At 36.4% G+C, this 17425-nt stretch overlaps 1 protein-coding gene across 1 annotated transcript; it reads right to left on the reverse strand.

The window, feature by feature from the left end:
* Positions 1–11: 11 nt before the first annotated feature.
* On the reverse strand, positions 12–16973 carry LOC113443443 (forkhead box protein P3-like). Its single transcript, XM_026711655.2, has 9 exons — positions 16900–16973; positions 10821–10956; positions 8612–8717; positions 8400–8526; positions 3248–3326; positions 2487–2655; positions 1756–1832; positions 1249–1347; positions 12–393 (listed from the first exon to the last, which is right to left on the reverse strand). Exons 2-9 carry the CDS (start codon positions 10938–10940, stop codon positions 154–156), a joined length of 1017 nt encoding a protein of 338 aa, XP_026567440.2. The 5' UTR covers positions 10941–10956; positions 16900–16973; the 3' UTR covers positions 12–153.
* Between the last annotated feature and the right edge of the window lie 452 nt (positions 16974–17425).

The following is a 17425-nucleotide window of genomic DNA, read 5'->3' on the forward strand; positions in this document are numbered from 1 at the left end:
TGAATTAACAGAACACTGCAGCGTGGGGCCGGTTTAGGCTGCCTCTCCTTCAAAATGTTCTGCCTCCAAATTTGGTGCTTCTGCATCCATAGCTTGGAAACAGGATCTTCAACACTGATGCCTTTGTGTATGATGGGGGAGAGTCAGCTCAGCTCACAGGGGTTCCTGGGAAACCAGAAAAGTGGGGAGATGTGTTCTTGGCTGGTCAGTGGGTTCCAGTGGTGCAACAGAGCCACCGACTCCTTGGTTTGACAGAACTGGGTATGGATAAGTAGCACAACGCTGGCTTCTTTTCTTCTGGTACTCAAGTTCATCCACTGTCCAAACAGCTCCCTTGACGTTCTCCACTCGCACAAAGCATTTGTGCAAGCTCAGGTTGTGTCGAATAGCATTCTGTGGATTGAAGAAAGGCAGTGATGGTTAAACTTGCATTCTTCGTAGCCAGAGTCTTCATTCAGGTTGCCTTCCAAAATCTCTCCCCTTTCTCATGCTTTCAACAGGCAGATATGCCAATGCTCTTTTTACAGTCTGGTCTTAATGCTCCTTTATTTGCTCTTCAACCCCTTAACTATGGTCTGTTCTGAAGTTAATTTCTAAACTAAATCTTCTATAAATTGTTGGCAAGAGTATGTTTAGGTATTATTACAGAACTAAGTAACATTCTAAAGCATCTGCCTCTTACTGAATCAGATCACTGGTCTCCCTATCCCAGTATATTCCATTTGGATTGTTTATAGTTGTTTAAAGCAAAACGTGGGTTTGCTTAGCAGGGATGTTGTCTAAGACCTCTGTATCTAGCACCATCTGCATGCAAATGAGATCTTTCATTCTTACACAGGGTGGAATCAATTATCTTCAGTATTTCTGAAGTTTTTTTTCTGTACAGTCTTGCCCAATTATTTTGGGGTATTATTCCTTCCTCTCATGTTTTTATATTCAATTTCCAACTCTATTTTTATTTATTATTATACTTGTATGCTGCCCATCTTGCCTAGTGGTGACTAACTCTGATCCTAACCAGTTGTGTTTCTGTGATTGGTTTACATTTTGAACTGAAATAACTTAGGAGAGGCTTATTTCCAAATTCTGAAGTTAATTCACACACATTTTCTTAACTATAATCCACTTATTTCTTTCTCTTTTCTGTTACTTTGTTTTTTCCTGCTAATTTCATATGGAAGCACCTCTTTTCCCACAAACTTCAGTTTCATCTTTCCTCATTTGAGTTCAAACCTGAGTTCAGCTCACCTTCCAGGTAGGAGTGCTGTGTCTGAAGTAGCCAAAATTGTTGAACCAACGGTAAATTTCACTCAGGCTGAGTTGTTTCTTGGGAGATTCTAGGATGGCCTGCAAATCATAGCATCAGTACTTCATAGCATGGCTGCTTATTGAAAGGGATATTGGTGTGTTTGTGTACAAAGGAAAACCAGCAGCTTCTTTGCCGCAATATTATTTTTACCATACCCAAACAACATATTTAAAGAGAGTTTTGCAGTTCTGTAGAACATCTGAAGATGCTGCTTACAAAAATAGCTATTGGTAAAATATAGAGAATAAGTATTTGTGGATATGGGACACTGCTGTAGCTAGGAAGAGAAAATGTGTACGGCAAGAGCATGGGAAACATAGCATCATCTGCATTCAGTACTCTAAGAAAGTAGGATGGGAAGAGAATGAGTTTGCAAAAGTATGCATCCTGTTTTAAAATAATCTCTTGCTATTTGTGTGAAGTTGGCATATTTTGCAGTAACTTACCCAACAAATCAGGGCAGCATATGTGAAGGGTGGGCGGTTTGTGGTATGCCAGTAATAGTCCATGCTGGGGGTTTTCACTGTGGTGACAAAAGTAATTAGTCAGGCAATCTTCTACTTTCTGGAGTCTTCCGGTCCTATTTCCTTCCTGCTTTCTTGAAGGCATTTGCTTTCTAAATATTAGAAACCTAATACTGCTTCTATACATGTAAAAGCTGACCAACAACTTGTAGCAGGTCTTCAAGTACAGCAAATAAAAATTCATTACTGTATCCATCCAGAAGCTGATTAGCACTCTATTGGCTCTAACCATCATGCCGAGCAGTCTCATAAAGCACAGAAACTTGTTTATCAATGGACTTAAGCTGTTAAGTGGCACTGCCTCTATATTAAGCAAATAAATTGTTCTTATTTGTAAAAGTAAGTAAAAACCTAGAACACAGATTGCATTCCAGTTTGCCAGAGTATTTCTGAAACTAGAATTTTGAAGCAGAACTTAGAAAGTAGGTCTAGCTGTTCTCACTCAAAATGGCTCAACTTCCACCCACATCATTCTGCTTTTTTTATGCTTGCTCTTCAACCTTAAGCATCCCAGGTGGGTTTTTGCAATCGTTGTCCTGTTCTAGACAAATAGCAGACCTTGATCCTTCATCCGGATGCAAACTCTTGTAATCTTAATATTTGAAATTTAGAAATTGAGTCCTGCCTTCAGTCTCCCACAATGCACTTCTCACCTGAATTGCTGTAGAACCCGTGGTGATTGGAAACACAGATCCCATTCACAAGTTCACTCCTTGGCCCTTTGGTCTGCGGTGAGATGAGCCCTGAATATGGAAGCTGTGAATGGGAAGTCAATGCTAGCTCTGCCCTCATAACAGCCAATTTCTGCTTTTCTTGTGCCAGCTGCGTCACAGAACAAAGATGGGAAAACTACAGTCAGTTTCTAGATGAACGGTTCAACTTTATTGAAAATATGCAGGAAACATCATGCATATTCCCACTTATCATGTTAACTAACCCCATGTTAAAGGAAAATTCTTCATATAGTTAATGATGGAGCCCAGAGCTTGGGAATATAAGGATGTCTTTAAATTGTACTTCTGCCTTCATTTGTATTTGCAGTAACTCCAGTCTATTCTTTCCAACTTTTTAGGGATTGAACAATAAGTGTAAACACATTTAAACTATATTTGGCTATTTGGGGGGTTCCTGCTTTGAGGTTTTTCCCCATTTGGAAGTGCTAGGTTTGTTAACTTAAGGGTTGCCCTGAAATTGTTCATAATATCTCGTTATTATGTTTGGTTATGGAAGTGACATAACTTGGAGAATTAATTTGATTTAGATCTTCTCAGGTACTTCAGTTTTATGGGCTTTATCTCCCAGAATTTCCCCACTAGCATAGCCGTAACTAGGAATTGCAGAAGATGGTCTAGGCTAGGTGCAGTTAGACTAGTCAGAGGAATGTGATGTCCTTTTCTTTTAAGCTTGCACTCACCCGATCTTCTAATTTGCGCACCAACTCCTCTTGTATTTGCCACTGAGTATTATCTGCTCTGCATTCCCTGTATGTGACTCTGCAAACGACAATAGCCACAGGCCATTTTTGTCATATCGCCCAACTACCACTTTTTTCAAACCATATTGATCAGTGACCCTCAGAGGGTTGCTTTTTCAAATATATGTTTTATTAATACATTTTCTTTTTATATCACATAAAAAATCCCATATCAATCTGAACAGCATGTTATCTGGACATAATTAATTTTAAGTGGAAATACAATGTTAACATAAATTATAATAGTAAGCATAATAAACATATCAGTAATAGTCGCAAAACAATAACACAGTTTATCCATCTTATAAAATCCTCAATACAAAAGTTTTTATTAATTTTAATTTCTAATCTCTGATTCTATGTCTAATAGCCATTGATAAAACAGGTCCCATGTCAAGAAATATTCTGTTTCTTCCTTGTCTTTTATTTTAAGTGTTAATCCATCTCAGCATATTCTAATATTTTTTTTAATAACATTTTCATCTGTAGGGTTATCTTCATTTTTCCATTGCTGTGAGAACACAATTCTTGCTGCTGTTAGTACATGTAAAATTAAATAAGTTTTCCCTTTCTCATACTGATCTGGTAATATACCCAACAAAAATATCCCTGGCTTCAAATCTATATGTTTTTTCATTTTAGTCCAATATTTTTTTGCTTTTGGGCATGTCCACCACATATGATAATATGAACCTGGTATCTGATTACACTTCCAACATTTAACTGATAATTTTTCATATATCTTTGCTAATTTCACTGGTGGTAGATGCCACCTATAAAACATTTTATGTAAGTTCTCCTTATAGGCCATTGATATTGTTAATTTACAATTTCTATCCCACAGTTTCTGCCATTTCTCTAATTCTATTGAATAGTCAAAAGTTTTTAGCCCATCTTATCATTGTTTCTTTCACTTGTTCTTTTTCCAATTTAATACTCAGTAGATAATTGTACATTTTTATTAGTTTTTCATCTGTCCCTAGTAATATTTGATCTAATTCTGTTATGAAAGCCCTGCATTCTTGCATCTTTCTCATATCTTGATTGTATTTGCACATATGACCACCATGCTAATTCCTTGATCGGTCAGTTCTTGCTTAGATTTAAGTTCCCCTTTTTCATTTAAATATCCTTATATCTTACATTTTTTTCCACATCAATTACATTAGGATGTATTGGTGGAAAGCCAGACTGGTATTTTCATATAATGTCTTACTTTAATTTTCCCCCATACTAACAATAATACATTTCTAACAAAATGTCTTTGAAAGTATCCATGCATTTTAGTTTTGCCATACCATAAAAAGTGTACCACCCCAATTGGAGATCATGCCCCTCCAAATTTTATAATCTTTTATGTCTCAAATTTACTCATTCTTTCACCCAAACAAGTGCAGAGGCCTGGTAATATAAGCTGGCAACCCCAAGCCCCCTTTATATTTATTATCTTGTAGCAGTTTCAATCTTATTCTTTTTTTCCCTTGCCAAATATATTTTAGTATCAATTTGTTTAGTTAGTTGTTTAGTTTTACTATAAATAGTAAAGGGGACAGAGGGCATCCTTGCCTTGTGCCTTTCCTTATGTTAAAATCCTCTGTCATGGTCCCATTAACCATCACTTTTGCAGTTTGTTTAGAGTATACTGCCTTTATCATGTTATAAATTTCTCCCCAAAATCCATATACTTTATTGCCAATTTATGTTATCAGATGCTTTCTGTGCATCTAAAAATATCAATGCCATTTATTTTTTGGAATGTACTTCATAATACTCCCAACGTATTCAAGATAATTCTCATTTTTGATTTCCCTTTTTGGTAAAAATCCATTCTGGTCTGGGTGTATAAAATTATTCAGGAATCTTTTTAATCTTTCTGCAATTATTGAAGCATATATCTTATATCTTTTTTTGTTTTTGTCATTCTCTGGTGATGTTTCACTGTTGAGTCACCTGTGCACATTAGGCAAGATGGACCACCGTCATAACTACTTTGTGCAGAATATAGACAGCTTGGTTGTGTTCATCCAGGCACGTGAAACTGAAACTACTATCCTATGATTGCTTCTTATCAGTGCCAACTTCAAGAAATTGAGAATCCTGAAGAAGCAGTAAGGCAACATTTTGTTTTGCTTGGTGGATGTGAATGATTGCATTCAACTTAGAATCCTCCTTCCATCCACTGAATACAGAAACAGGAGTTGCCAGAGTCATCACCAGTCATAGGTTTTTCCCTTCAAAGTTGATATAAGTACAAGGCATTTCAAGAAGCTGAGAAATTCAGAAGCAAGACTGAAAGAGTTGGGCTCTCTTTTTGTGGTGATCATTAATCGGAACTGGGATTAGAGCTCTGTGTCTTAATCTGTAGTGAATTCATAAGATTGCAATTATGATTTAGAGGTGGAATCTAAACTAAAATAACATGATCTGAGGTTGGAAACAGAACTGTTCTTATGTCTTTCCCAATTAAATTTATGTGCTGCAAATCTGTGTAGCTATTACAATAATAGACCAGAAATGCAGAGGTGTGAAATTCTAATAGAGGGATGGGTAAGATTTTCAGCAGCGACTAAGAACTGCTTTTGGTACTGTTCAGATTAGACTGCAAAAAGAAAATGCATTATAAAAATAGCCACTTTGTGCATTTAAAATTGATACTACAGGTAATCCTCAACATGACTACAATCAAGCCAATAATTTTTGATGCTAAGTGAGACAACTGTTAAGTAAATTTTGCTCTATATTATGACCTTTCTTGCCCTAGTTGTTAAGAGAATCACTACAGTTAAGTTAGTAACATGATTGTTAAGTGGACTTTGCTAGTCAGAAGGTCCCAAAAGATGATCACATGACCCTGGGACTCTGCAACCATCATAAATATGTCAATTGCCAAGCATCTGAATTTTGATAATGACTATAGAAATGCTGCAATGGTTGTTAACTCTGAAAAACTGTCATAAGTCTCTTTTCAGTGCCATTGTAACTTTGAACAACCTCTAAATGAACTGTTGCACATTGAGAATTACCTGTACAGTAATCAATATTGCTAGTTCCTAATGTTCTGTCCCTGACCCTCAAATTAGAGGTGAATACTTAGAAGTTCTGATATTGGAGCTTTGGGTGGGGCATCATGGTAACAATGTTTGCTTGGATCAAAGAGGGACCTGTCTGAATGTGGCAGTTCAGGAATTGAGCTTATTTGGACCCAGAGCAGAGCGAAAAGCCACCCAAGCCAAGGAGAATGCCTCATTCATTGCACAATTCGAGTTATTATTTTGGTCAATCTGCAAACAGCCCATAATTTGCACCCTAAGGCCAACTTTTTCATTGAAAAGGCTGCCCTTGTTGTCCATGAACAGAGAAGAGGGGCCACACCAGGCTGGCAGAATCTGATGGGAGAAGAGTGGAATTAGGGCAGAATCTAGTAAATACTAACAGCCCAATATGTCTAGATAGTTTTCAGACATCAGTATCTCTTATCTCAGGTGGTCTCAACATAATTACATTTGTTTAACCATACTGGCTGGTTAGCATCCTAAAAATGTTTAGAATTCATCCCCAGCAACTTTTTTAAAAAAGCAATACATGCCTTTGTTGTATTTGTGGTATGGAGTCCACATAGTGCCATGTTATTAATGAATGTAAGTAAGAAATGAGCATGCATGAAGCAGTAAACTCAGCTCTCCAAATCAGGTTATCTATACAGATTTTTTTGTGTGTATAATTAGAGAACTTCTTTATGCAACAGCCTAGACTCTAGCCTGCATGTGCAATATTTTCATTATTTTATTAAATTATAAAGTTCCAACTCTTCAAAAGCTTCGATGATATAAAATACCATTTAAAAATCTTAACCCTGAGGGGGGAAAAACATAAATTAAGAAAAAAAAACAATGAAGCGCAAATAAGACACAATACACATTCTAATCCAAGGTCTGAGGAAAAACATGGTTTTCAAAAACATGGCCAGGGAAGGGCCAGACATAACTTGGGGGCGGGGGGGGGGTTTGTTCTAAGGGAACGTACCATGAGAAAGAAAGCATGCTTCTTAGGTCCAATTGGGTGGTACACCTTAATGAATAGGATCTGGAGCATTCCAACTCTGTCGGATCTTACAAACAGAAGCCCCTGAAGCCTGATGGTCCTTTAGATTTCCATTCAGACAAGAGTTGTGCGGATAATGTTTGGGTCACTTGCTCCATTCTAGCCTCTTTCAAATGTGTTGGATCATATCTCTCAGAATTCCCTCCCTGTGTTTTGGATGAGAAATCTGAAAGCTATAGTGAAACTGCAGATGTGGGTTTGGTGGTAGCAGGGCTAGTTGCCTTAACTAGCTAATTGTTAGTTGCACCAGTGCCCTGTCTGTACAGCATGCTACTGTGCACAAGTGATTGTATGATATGTGAATGAACAGAAAGAACTATATATGAACACCAGTGTAGAAGTTCCTATTAAGTAAGCTGAATGTAGAAAATGGTCTGGCACCTTTTTTTCCCTGCCAGAGGACAAGATAAAATCACCACAGAGAGCTCACTTTCCCTATATAAAACAAGTAGACTGACAACTGAATATTGACTATTGACAATGAGCCTTTCAGTTTTGACTCCTGGCAACTGCCTGGACTAATCCCTGCAGCTTTCTTAGCAAGGGTTTTTTTTTTGGAAGTGGTTTGCCACTGTCTGTGTCATAGAACTGAGAGACAGTGACTTTTCTGAGGTCTCTCAACTGGTTTTGTGCCTAAGACAGAATTGGAACTCATGGTCTCCCAGTTTCTAGCTTGATGCCTTAAGCACTACCCCAAACTGGTTTTTGCCCATAACATATGGAACAATTCAAATGATACATCCAGTCAGCTTGATTCCCCAGGAATCATCTCACCTTGTTGGCAGAGTTGGCCTATAATTCCATCTGTAGCATTCATCTTCTGCTATTCAAAGGATTAGCAAAACTTTCTGAACACTGAGAAGAATTGTAGCAGAGATAAAAAATGGAATGGGAAATAGCAAAACCTCTGCTTTAATATTTGTAGACATATCTGGGAGGGATGTGTTTGGTGGAAGAAGTAGGCAGAGGTAGTGAAGATGGACTGGCTCACCTTTCCTGGTACTGGTGCAAGCAAGAGGTGGCATCTGAGCGAGGCTGCTTTCCTTGAGCATTTTCTCTGGTGGGTGATGTAGTAAGAGCAGCATGATGACCCCAGTCTTTTTTCCCAATGTTAATCCCTGAAATGAAACTGGTTAGAAAGAAGAGGAAGGCAGGGAAGCAGCTCCAGGCTACGTGTGCCCTGTTTTCCCAGCTTCTACTTACGAGATGCTACGTCATGGTTTGAGCTTGCTGGCTGAAGATTTCGTGGCAAAACTGAGCCAGAAAGTGGAAGGAGTTGCAACTGCTGACTACTATCCACATGGGTGTTCTGAGGAGAGTAAAAAATGTGTGGAATAAAAACTGAATATTGGAACGGCAAGCCCCAAATCCTGAAGCGCTTCTATTTTCTGATGGCAAACCAGTGCCTACCCAACTGGCAGTCAGAGCCCCAACACATCTGGATTTGTAAAGGATGTCCAATGAGCATAAAACAGAACTGTCCTGAACCTTTCTCCTTATATCCAGGACACATGCTCAGCACTCATTTTTAAACCATACCCTTTACTGCTGGATCCAGACAGCTCTTATGATTCTCAACATTTCACAAGGCATATATCTGCCACTTGATGTCCCCAAAAGTATAGAATTGGTTCACATGTCACTCTAAAGGCTTTGAGCATATAGGTAACCCATTAGTTTTCACAGTTCAGTGAATTGTGCAGAAAATTTTGTGCTAATGAGCTAAAAGTGCAAAGATGAAGAAATACAAAGTTATATTTTGATCCTTTATTATCTGGTGAACTAACATTCTGCATATATTTATGTTCAGTGTGTTAACAATGGGTGCTTTTACATTCATATCTATGTTATTTATTAGAAAACAAATATTGCCAAGACAGGTAGCATTAAAAATATTGTTGGTAAATTACATGCACACCCAAATCAAGCTACTATCTCTGGAGAATCAGAATTCAAATCTAGATGTTTAGAGAGCCAGTTTGGTATAGCGATTAAATCATCAGGCTAAAAATTGGGAGACTGTTCTGCCTTAGGCACAAAACCAGCTGGATGGTCTTAGTGATGGGATTCAAATAATTTAACAACCGGTTCTCTGCCCTAATGACTGGCTGGGTAGCCGTGGCTGGGAGGTCATGTGATTGGGTGGGTGTGGCTAGGTGGGCATGACACAGGACATGTGTGATGTTAAAGCAGGACTTCCCTGAGACCCTCCTTCACTCTCATTATGCAGGGAATCCTCCACTTACAAATGTAATAAGGTAGAGCCTGCCGATTACATTTGTAACCTGAGTATTCATTTGATTGGATCATGTTAAATGAACATGATCACTCCCTGCTTTCCCCAATGCATTTGTTAATTGAATGTGCAAGTGATTAAATGCACATGAGGTATCTCAGGCTGGGAAAGAGCATGTGGGGCCTAGTGCTGGAGCAGGCCATCCCATCCACTGAGATACCTCATGCTCCCCTGGGGGTCCCCCCATCCCACCCCTCTGGGTCTCCACAGATGCTTTGCTAGCATCACAGATTCCACGTACTCCTCCCCACCCCATTTCCCATGGATTACTTACTTTTTGAAGATCTCCAGAGGTCCAGAAAAGGCTGACCCACTGGCAGAGAAGCCAAAGTGTTTTATTCAGCAGATGGCAAAGCTGTAAGGACGTGAAATCTAAGAAAAACATTTTCACCAGCTTCTGAGTAAAAGACTTTTGCTTAGGACCAGCAGGCTTCCTGCTTTAGGACAACTTCAGGATTGAGTAGCAACAGTAGCCAATCAACGAGAAGCTCCCTTCCTTCATCTCATTGGGCTGAACTGCAAGCCCCTTGTTGCACACCCCAATCCCTGAAGCTGTTCATTCAAACTAAACAGTCAGTAGCAAGCAGGAGGCTGCTCCAAGCCGGCCAAACTAAATTTGCAGGCCCTCATGGCAGAGAAGCCGGTCTTTTATTCAGATGAGGAAAGCTGTTTTCCTTACATCTCACTTCTTACAGCTTCACCAGCTTCTGAATAAAAGACTTTGGCTTTTCTGCCATGTGGCTCAGCCTCTTCTGCAGCTCTTCGAAAAGTGAGTACAGTAAAGCCATTGGAAATGAGATGGGGAGGAATAAGTGGGCCCATGGAGGCTCCATTTTGGCCTATAACAGGCTGTGGGAGACCTCCGGAGGCCTGAATGGGGCAAGGCTTCAGCTGGTTCATCAAACTGACCAGTTAACAACCAATTCTAGTGAACCAGTCCGAAACAGCTGAATCCCACCACTGGATGGTCTCCCTCAGCTCTAAAGAAGCAGGCACGGGTAAACCACTTCCACAAAAACCTTGTCTGAAAGCAAACAACAGAAATGGATGGATTTCTCAGGAAGCCTCATCAGTTAGATGACAGGCCCACCTTCACTGTCACATACAATGACTTACTGGTTGCTTATATGATGCAGTCCGTATCACCACAGATGGCCGATTCTGGTTAGTTATTCTCAGGCTAGGCTGAAATACTATCTTGGAATTTTGCGAACAGGGTGCCTTGGGACCAGGCATTGAGAATTGGTAATATCTGGAATAAAATTTAATCAAATTAACATATACTTCAACCATCTTTTTTCTATATGGTCAAAACTGAAGTTTTAAAAGTGCCTGGGAAAAAAAAAGCAATGTCAGTGAATGCTGTGGACTCTTCCTCTCTCTGTTCCTGACATAAAAATTAAAAAACACACTTAATTGTATTCTAGCAGAGAAACAAGAGAAGGGCAAATGTATTTCCATTTTTCTAAAAACAATATACATATACTTTCAACATGTGTCACAACCTCTCAATTCCATTATTGTTATTATTCCCAAGGAAGTCTTATGGTATTACCTGAAATATTTTGCAAAAACAGAGGGTAGTTCCATTATAGACTACTATCTATGTACAATCTAGTATCTACATACAATCTAAAACTCTCCTCAAACTGGAAAGCAGTGTTTCCTATTGCCTTAAAAGGAATACTGTACTGTACAACTTACTCATGTAAGATGCCCAGAGTCACTTACAGTGAGAGGGTGGCACATAAAAGTACAGCACAATATTACTTTTCCAGAAAGGGGGTGAGTCAAAGAAGCTGTGGCTCTTTTCTGCATAGCCTTCTGGGAGTTGTAGGCAGTTTCTCGTTTGCTGTATCTCCTCTTCTACAAAGGAAATGGCAGCTTAGCCTAATATAGGAGACTGTGAGGCATGCTAGAAGTTGTAGTTTTATCCTAGTGTGTATGTGCGTTGTTAAGGAGTCTCGATCTTTCGAAAATAATTCATTTTAACTGTAGAAGTCATTTTAACTGTAGAACAATTACTTTCCCTATTTTAAACCAGCTGTGCAATATAAATTTCAGCCAAATTTGCAATTTCGTAGGCAACCATTCTACTTGCTTTTGCTATTATCAAACCTCGAAAACCCCAAAATAGTTGAAATCCTAATTTATTACAAGAATAAAAAAACCTTGACATAGAATTTGATGCTACCTCATTGAGGTTTCCAAATTAAGACTGATTTGAAAGTCTTGTTAAATTAGCCTTTTAAACTGCATCATAAACTATTGTTTTTCATTTAAAAAAAATATGATTCATTTTTTGCCATCCAAAATTCCTTCTGATAGATCCATACCCATATAATCTTGTTTAATAAATAAAACAAACTAGTTGCCTTATTTCTTTATACTTTGTCTACAATATAAAATACTTAAGAGACTCTTAAAACATACCATAGTCTTTACTGATGGCCAAATGTAACTATAAAGTCCGTCCTAACAGTCTTGGTACTGTTAATATGATTTTGAAATGTGCTACACTTCTTTTTTTTAAAGAATTCTGCAATCTGTATTTCATTACTAGGATTATAGATCTGTATAAAGAATATACTGTGCTGCAATAGAAAAACAGAGTTCCTAGTAAATAACATCAATAAATAGAAAGCTTGGCAAGTAAAATATCCATGTACACGTGTTTTTAAACATCCACGTATATTCATTGAGAAGCTTGCTCCACTTTGATTTTATAAATGAGTGTGCATATCTGCTTAGAACATACGTTTGTGCACATTTTCCACAACCTCGCCTATTTTCTACAGAAAAAATAATTTTTCTCAGGGATCCAAATATGCATTAACCACAGGGAATTGATGGCCAGTGGCATATGAATGTGTTTTGCCTTGTCAGGTGATAAAATAGAGCTAAAAAGGATCACAGTGCAACCTTCATTTTTAATGAAGTGAAATTCTTTTTAATATAGTGAAATTCTTTTGAAATAATAAATATCAATCATTAAAATAAAATAAATAAAATAAAGGTTTTTGGAAATACAAATTATTCACAGGCATACCTCCTGAATGTGTATCTGCAGAATTTCTGAATGAAATAGACTTTCTAAAAAAAATATTGCACCTAAATACATACAGTTTCCAAAAATACGTGAAATTTATTGGTAGGAAACAAATCCTTTTGAAAAATGAATGTTCTTGAAAAAGAAATTATCATGGGAAAAATAACTCTCCCTCAATAATCAGATCTGCCATAGTGGATTTATATAAAAATAAATAGGGAGGGAGGAAAAATAACTTCAAAATAATAAAGAAGTATTCATGGATAAAATCTATTCATACATCACGAAGAGTCATCACTGACTTGATGCACATAATCAATCAAATGTAGAAGTATCAGGTCATACTAAATACATTATACTATGATCCTGTCCTATATGTAGTTCCATACGCCTCAAGCAGAAATGTAGGCTATAACGTGTATTCATCTTACAAGGTTTACCATTATTTTATGAATTATGACTTGTTTCTCAATCTCAAAACAATCACTGAAGTTACAGAAAAGCCTTTGTTAGAAATCTCACTATAACTTAGGGAACTATAGTAGATCCTATAACTGATTCAGTAACAAATGCAATAATTAAAAATGTCTATTAAATTAATTTATTTCAAGTGACTCTTTTGAATATTTGCTTGGCAGGTTACAATTTGGAATTTATGTAGTCATGACTTTCATACTTTCTAAGGACTATATGAAAAAAGTAGCATATTAGTTAGCAGTGGAAAGTATTGCACACCGGAAACTAAAGGGAGTCATCTAAATGTAAATCTATCCCCTCCTATAATCCCAAACTTCGATATAATATTTCTGTTCCTGGCCTATAACTTCATCCTAAGTAATACTCATTTGCCTCCCCAAATTTTAAAGTAATCTTGTTTCTTATCAGCATTCTTTGCAAACCCAGACCCTATGCTTATTTTGTAGAAATGAGAAGAAAATGTTTTCACACACTGGGTTGCAAATCACTGATCCACATTCCCCGAAAATGTATGTCACAAGCGGCTGGTACCATATATAAAAACTTTCCTATACGTCAACCACTTTCCATATCGAACCACTTCTATGGGGTTAAAAATTCCCCTCTTGGCAAATGGATGAGCCAGAAATGCCTAACTTAAACCATGTGTTCTCAAGTTCACCAAACATGGAACAGGGTCTTCAGTTTCTACAGATTAGAATTATCTATAAACATTGTTAAATTTATTGACTAGATTGTGTATGCCTCTCAGTCAAAGGGATTCTAAGCTACTTACATTTCCCTCTTGCAGTAAAAAGGCTAAAACACCAAAATAAACAACAATTCAGTTATAATTGCAATTACAGAAACATTGATACCTGAAAAACAAAACAAAAGCCTGTTATTTATAGGAGTTCCACTTCTTGACTTCTCTTTTTAAAAGACACATTTGAATGGGTATCATAAAATTAATAGGCTGGAAGTTATCTGCTAAATGTTGAATGTTGCTACAAAAAGAGCCAAAGAGAAACCTGGACTTTGTGAGAATGATAATCCTTAAATGAATTTTCCCTTCTAATTTTCTTGGACAAGTGTCAGTAGGAAGCCTTGGGAGGCTATGAAAATCCATTTTAACCATTTGTTTTCAAACGCTTTCATTCCAAAGGTGTAAAAATATCCCCATTAAAAAGATATATGCATGATGTCCATGTTGATTATTATATAATAGTATTAGGGAAATTGAACAACTCATTTTTCATTGTTATATCGTATGCAATGCTGTTTACCTTATAAGTCCAAACATGATCCAGAAATTACAACTCACTGACCATTAAATTGACAGATTAAGCCCAGGGTTGGATTACTTTGCATAAATGCATGTATCCAAAACTTTACATAAAGTGTAAATATTACACAGTGATTTTAACAGATTCGTTGGCATACAACCACAAAAAAAACAGAAGTACCAAGAACACAGAACAATTACTTTGATCCACCTAAACCTCATCTGCAATTTTTCACATCCGTAAAACAGGGAAGTACAGAATCTGAAACTCACTGGGAAAAAAATAGAGTGGAAACATATTAAGCAAAGGAAAAGACAAAAGTTAAACTCCTGTCTCTCATCTACATTTCTCCTCAAAAATTATCCTAATTTTTATGTAATATGTGATACTGCTTTCAACCTCTCAGTTATAGTTGTAAAACAGTAAAATCTATTATCACGGCATTGATCTCCAAAAGTTTAGGGAATCCTGCAAATATTACTTGATTACAAAATAGATCCTGAACTGATTTAGTATATGAGTTCTGGAAACCCATTTGTGATCCATACGGTTACTAAATTATCTCATATAATTTAAATTAAGTCAAATTTATTTCTTATATAAATTATAAATTATATATAAATTATGACTGACATTGACATTATGCCCATCGCATAATTGCTCCACGTTCATGAAGTGGAAGTTTTCTTGTATCCACAGCTGACAGATGAACCAAAAGTCCAAACATGAGATTGGAAGATGTTTTTTATTTTCTTTCTTGCAAACCATTTATATATCCTAGTTTTACCTTTTCAGATTGCAATGGTTTAGAGCTATAACGTCTTGGATAACTGGTCCTCCATCATTTTCTGTGAAACTTTTAATATTTTTAATGCAAATAAATAAGACACTTTTACCATTTCAAAAACAAAAAATGTTTTCTACATGTATTATATTTAATTTTTTCTATATTGGCACATATATTTGAACAAGAATGTTGGCTTAGCATTAGAAGTGGGTAACTGCTTTAAATAATACATAAACAGAAAAGCATATTTAGATTTCATGGCAAGTAAAAATTCAGAATTTAAACATTCATAGAGAGTGAATTGTTTCAGTGATAATTCAGATTTACAGATACACCTCAAAGTGCTACTTGCATATTTTGAGTTTTTCATCATGGAACTTTCTCTGGTATTTTCAGTGGAAGGACAAACACTGCATTATCTTTCTTTTATAGAAGAGATGCCTCCATATCTGTTACTGTTGTGAAGACTATTTTATGAGAATCCACAAAAAGATATGCTTTCCATTTTTTTCAGTCATTGGTTTCACCACTGTCCAGCCAGAGTCTTTTATGAAACAAACAAGCCCAACATAAAAGTACAAGCCATTATGTTTATGTCCAACATCTAATCTTTAGGTATCCTGCCTCCAAATACAAAAATTCCACATAGCCAAACTAACAGGTTTTAATAACTCGATCCGATTATTTTAAGTAGCTGTTTGAATTAATCACTTCATCATCACTGTATTACATTGACAGTGGTTTTTCCCAAATTAAACCCACCCTGTCAGAAGAAATTATTTCTTTCGTGACCCTAAACCTATAGACAAGCAATTTAATTGGAGGAGCCCATGCTCCTATAAACAACCAAAAAAGAATAGTTATGTTTGCTTTAGAAATCTGGGAGCATGTTTTCTATCAACAAATTTCATAAACTGCATAAGCTTTTGTGAACTGTAGCTCATTTCTTCAGATGCATAGAGTGCTGGAAATTCTGCATTCTTTAAAATCACTACAACTTTAAAACAGCTATTATTCATATAGGAATGCTCAGTCAAAATACAGTCTTTGTTAACATTGACTTTTAGAATACCACCCAGCACATCTCAGTTAAAATAAATGCATTTAAGAGGACATTTTTCGTATTTCATATATCAAGGCATTGAGCTTATTCAGAAAATCTGAATATATTTTAAATAATTGAAATCCCCCAATACATATTTCATACTACAATATTTAAGAAGCCAGGATTTAGATAATTATTATTACAAGTCAATTCCTTTGCAATGCTCATTGGGATCCTGTTGCAAAATACCATTTCAAGTTGGTATTGGTATCAGAAGTGTCAGCATTTATGCCATCTCAATTTGCACGTCTAATTGGCATATACAAAATTTGCACACATCCTGAATTTTGGACCAAACATTATATCAAATTTATATTGGTTTTTATAAAATCCATGGAATTGAGTAAAGCATGTTTTGTGAAAATCTAAATATCCCCTCAAGTGTTATGAGATAATATTTTGAGTTGGACAGAATACAGTTGGTGATGTAGATAATCCATTTTTTTAAAAAATAGTATAAAATCTTTGATAGTTTGATTTTTCAGAGTAATTGGAAAACCAAGTGAACTTACCGCCTGGGGCTTTGCTTTTCAGATCAGATGAGGTCAGTGGATGGATATATAGTGAAGAATCCTCAAAAACAAATCAGTATTTATATTGTGAGGGAGCCACCTGCCAAAGCCACAGGAGTTGTCACAGCCCAAACTGCTTACCAGGGGTATTTCTTTTTCTGCTTTTTTTGACTATACTATATGGAAAATGTGAAAAATTTAATCTTTTTTCTTTGTTTTATCAACCTACCCTTTTACGCATAATGACTTAATTTTTTCTTTCCTCTTTTGAGACATAAAAACATGTCATAGTATATCAGACTGACTTTTATGTTAAACCACATGAAGTATATTTCATGTATATTCATGCCATCTATGCACTTGTATCTACACATGTGATAAATCCCAAAAGACAATATCAAAAAAGAATAATTATAAAAAGGGCAAATTGGTGTGCTTGTTGTTTAATGATATTCCTATAGAAATTTCCAAATATATTTCAAATTCTTTCATATTTTTCCAGTATTTCTTAGGTATATATTTCTAA

This window comes from Pseudonaja textilis, chromosome 2 (genome assembly GCF_049901715.1).
Source record: "Pseudonaja textilis isolate UNSWEBS1 chromosome 2, rPseTex1.2, whole genome shotgun sequence".
Classification (NCBI taxonomy): Eukaryota; Metazoa; Chordata; class Lepidosauria; order Squamata; family Elapidae; genus Pseudonaja; species Pseudonaja textilis.

Excerpts from the sequence above, each read along its gene's own strand:
- LOC113443443 (XM_026711655.2), bottom strand. The coding sequence starts at position 10,940 with ATGCCTGGTCCCAAGGCACCCTGTTCGCAAAATTCCAAGATAGTATTT. Across the intron at positions 8,527-8,611 it reads AAACCATGACGTAGCATCTC|GGATTAACATTGGGAAAAAA; the intron begins GTAAGTAGAAGC and ends GTTTCATTTCAG. Across the intron at positions 3,327-8,399 it reads TTGCACCAGTACCAGGAAAG|AGTCACATACAGGGAATGCA; the intron begins GTGAGCCAGTCC and ends TGTCGTTTGCAG.